This window comes from Diabrotica virgifera, chromosome 9 (assembly GCF_917563875.1).
Source record: "Diabrotica virgifera virgifera chromosome 9, PGI_DIABVI_V3a".
Lineage (NCBI taxonomy): Eukaryota > Metazoa > Arthropoda > Insecta > Coleoptera > Chrysomelidae > Diabrotica > Diabrotica virgifera.
In genome coordinates, this window is record NC_065451.1 from 31,708,175 (window position 1) to 31,710,765 (window position 2,591).

Here is a 2,591-nt window from a genome sequence, read left to right on the forward strand (position 1 = left end):
GGGAACAAAATTATATTCTACACAAAAAAAAAATAAGACTATTTTAGCGAAACAATACAGCATCCTACATAAAAAAAATCAGTTAATACTATTAGTGGTACAAAAAGACATCCTACATGAAAAACAAGTAGCACTATTTAGTGATACAAAACTACATATTACGTAAAATAAAAGTAACTTTATATAAATGAACAAAACTACCTACGTAAAAGCATTTTAACAATTCAATAGAAACCAAGATAACAGATGATCACAAAAGAAAGACGTAATCAGAAGCAGACACATAGCTAGAGCTGTTTACCGTCCAAACGCTGCATCACGTTTGGTCGCTGTGGTACACATATTTCACGAACCATCTAAAAACAAATTATACGTACAACACAACCGTATAATATGATTTTTACATTAAATATGTAAGGACGTAAAATATCTGAACCACACGCACGCACGCACGCACACACACACACACACACACACACACACACACACACACACACACACACACACACACACACACACACACACACACACACACACACACACACACACACACACACACACTCACACACACTGAACTAAGAATGCCTAAAGACTGCAACGAATAGAAAGGCGTGCTGAAGCGGCCAGAGAATGTAGAAAACGAACCGAGTAAAAAAAAAAAAAAGAAAAAAGCCTCAGATGTCCTACATAAAAACCCTTATGCGTTGGAAAATTTCAGATCGGCATATGCAACATTCCTCTAATTCGTTACTGCAGGATATGCAGACAGCTAGATGTCTGCAGGGTAAAAATAAAACATTCATTTCATCATCCAGACATACCTTGCACACAATTCTACCATCAATTTTTTTGGGGGGCAAATCCATATCTAGCATTACACATACGTCTGTATGTATCACCCTTTGATATACACCCGAATAGAAATAGCCGTTTTCGGCAGCTTTTTTCTCCTCTACCAATCTCTTAGACACGACCGGACCAGGCCGTAATGCAAGCGTTTGTAACCGCACGTTGGGTAAAAATATGTGTTGTTTCGTCACATACCGTAACGTCTCTCCTGTAAAATAGAAACCAGCTCTAGCATATGTCTCTGCTTCTGAACCTCCCCAGTTCTTAAATGTTTGGAGACGACCCTCGTAAGTACTTAAATGGTAAAATTCTTTAAATGCTTTTACATACGTGCAAGTCGGCTTATGGGCTTCCATTGGTTTGCTGCTACTTGGCCAGTTATGCAACCGTGTGTTGCAAAAACAACACAAGACCACGTCACTATTCCCTGTGTAACGGAATCCCGCAAGGCAAAATTCCAGAGGTTGAATAGGTAACGCGGCCGGCCATGTTGCATATGTTGCTAATCGCAGTGAAAACGATGGGAAGGATAGCATTGGTGGTACGTCTGCCATGTTATACTAAAAACAAAAGAAAAAAAATCATAAAATATGTAGAAGAGAAAGAAGAATAACTGCTTATAAATGTGTTAAAAGTATGCGTATTGCACAAACAATAACATCAATGGAGTGCCTAAATGAAGTGTTCTAAATAACGTCTACATAAAGTGTAAAACTATTCTGTAGATACTAATAAAAAAGTGGTTATAAAAATGTCTAAAGAAGTCTTCGCCCATTCCAACGGAAATAGAACAAGCCTGCTGTGTTACACACAAGATAATAGAAACGTAATACTGACCTAAAATACCATTTTAAAAGAAGCAGACGTGGATAACAAAAACCTCAGAATAATTTCAGGCATCTACTGAAATCAGACCAGCATATATGAAAATTAACGGAGAAGAAACAGATCACATAAAAATTTCTAAATAACGTCTACATAAAGTGTAAAACTATTCTGTAGATACTAATAAAAAAGTGGTTATAAAAATGTCTAAAGAAGTCTTCGCCCATTTCAACGGAAATAGAACAAGCCTGCTATGTTACACATAAGATAATAGAAACGTAATACTAAACTAAAATACCATTTTAAAAGAAGCAGACGTGGATGACAAAAACCTCAGAATAATTTCAGACATCTACTGAATTAACGGAGAAGAAACAGATCACATAAAAATACTATGTGGAGTTAGACAGGGATGTATCCTATCCCGTTGATATTTACTATGTACTCAGAGAGAATTTTTAACGAGGCTCTATACGGAGTAGACGAAAACATCCTTCTAAATGGAGAAAGGGTAAACAATATTAGATATGCCGACGACACCATGGTGACAGCAGATAGTTTAGAGAGACTTCAGAGGCTAATGGACAGAATCAACGAGTACAGTCAGTGTAAAACTATTCTGTAGATACTAATAAAAAAAAAGTGGTTATAAAAATGGTATACAAGCGAATACGGGGAAGACGGCCAACGCTACGGACTGACGGTCTCAAAAGATTGGTGACATAGCGGATAAGAGAGGAACAAAACAGAAATAGATGGAAATGTGTGAACAAAATTGTATAAAATTATGATTTTTTCAAAAGTTACCAAGATACAATTTTGATTTTGATCAGAATTGATTACGGAAATATCTACTTGTAATAATCTTAAATAATTTTGTGGGTGGCTTTCATATGGGGTTAAAGTCGCTTGTACAT

At 36.4% G+C, this 2,591-nt stretch overlaps 1 protein-coding gene across 1 annotated transcript; it reads right to left on the bottom strand.

Moving 5' to 3' along the window:
- Positions 1-639: 639 nt before the first annotated feature.
- On the bottom strand, positions 640-2,132 carry LOC126892652 (baculoviral IAP repeat-containing protein 3-like). Its single transcript, XM_050662293.1, has one exon. The coding sequence runs from the start codon at positions 1,401-1,403 to the stop codon at positions 684-686; it is 720 nt and encodes a 239-aa protein (XP_050518250.1). The 5' UTR covers positions 1,404-2,132; the 3' UTR covers positions 640-683.
- Positions 2,133-2,591: the final 459 nt, after the last annotated feature.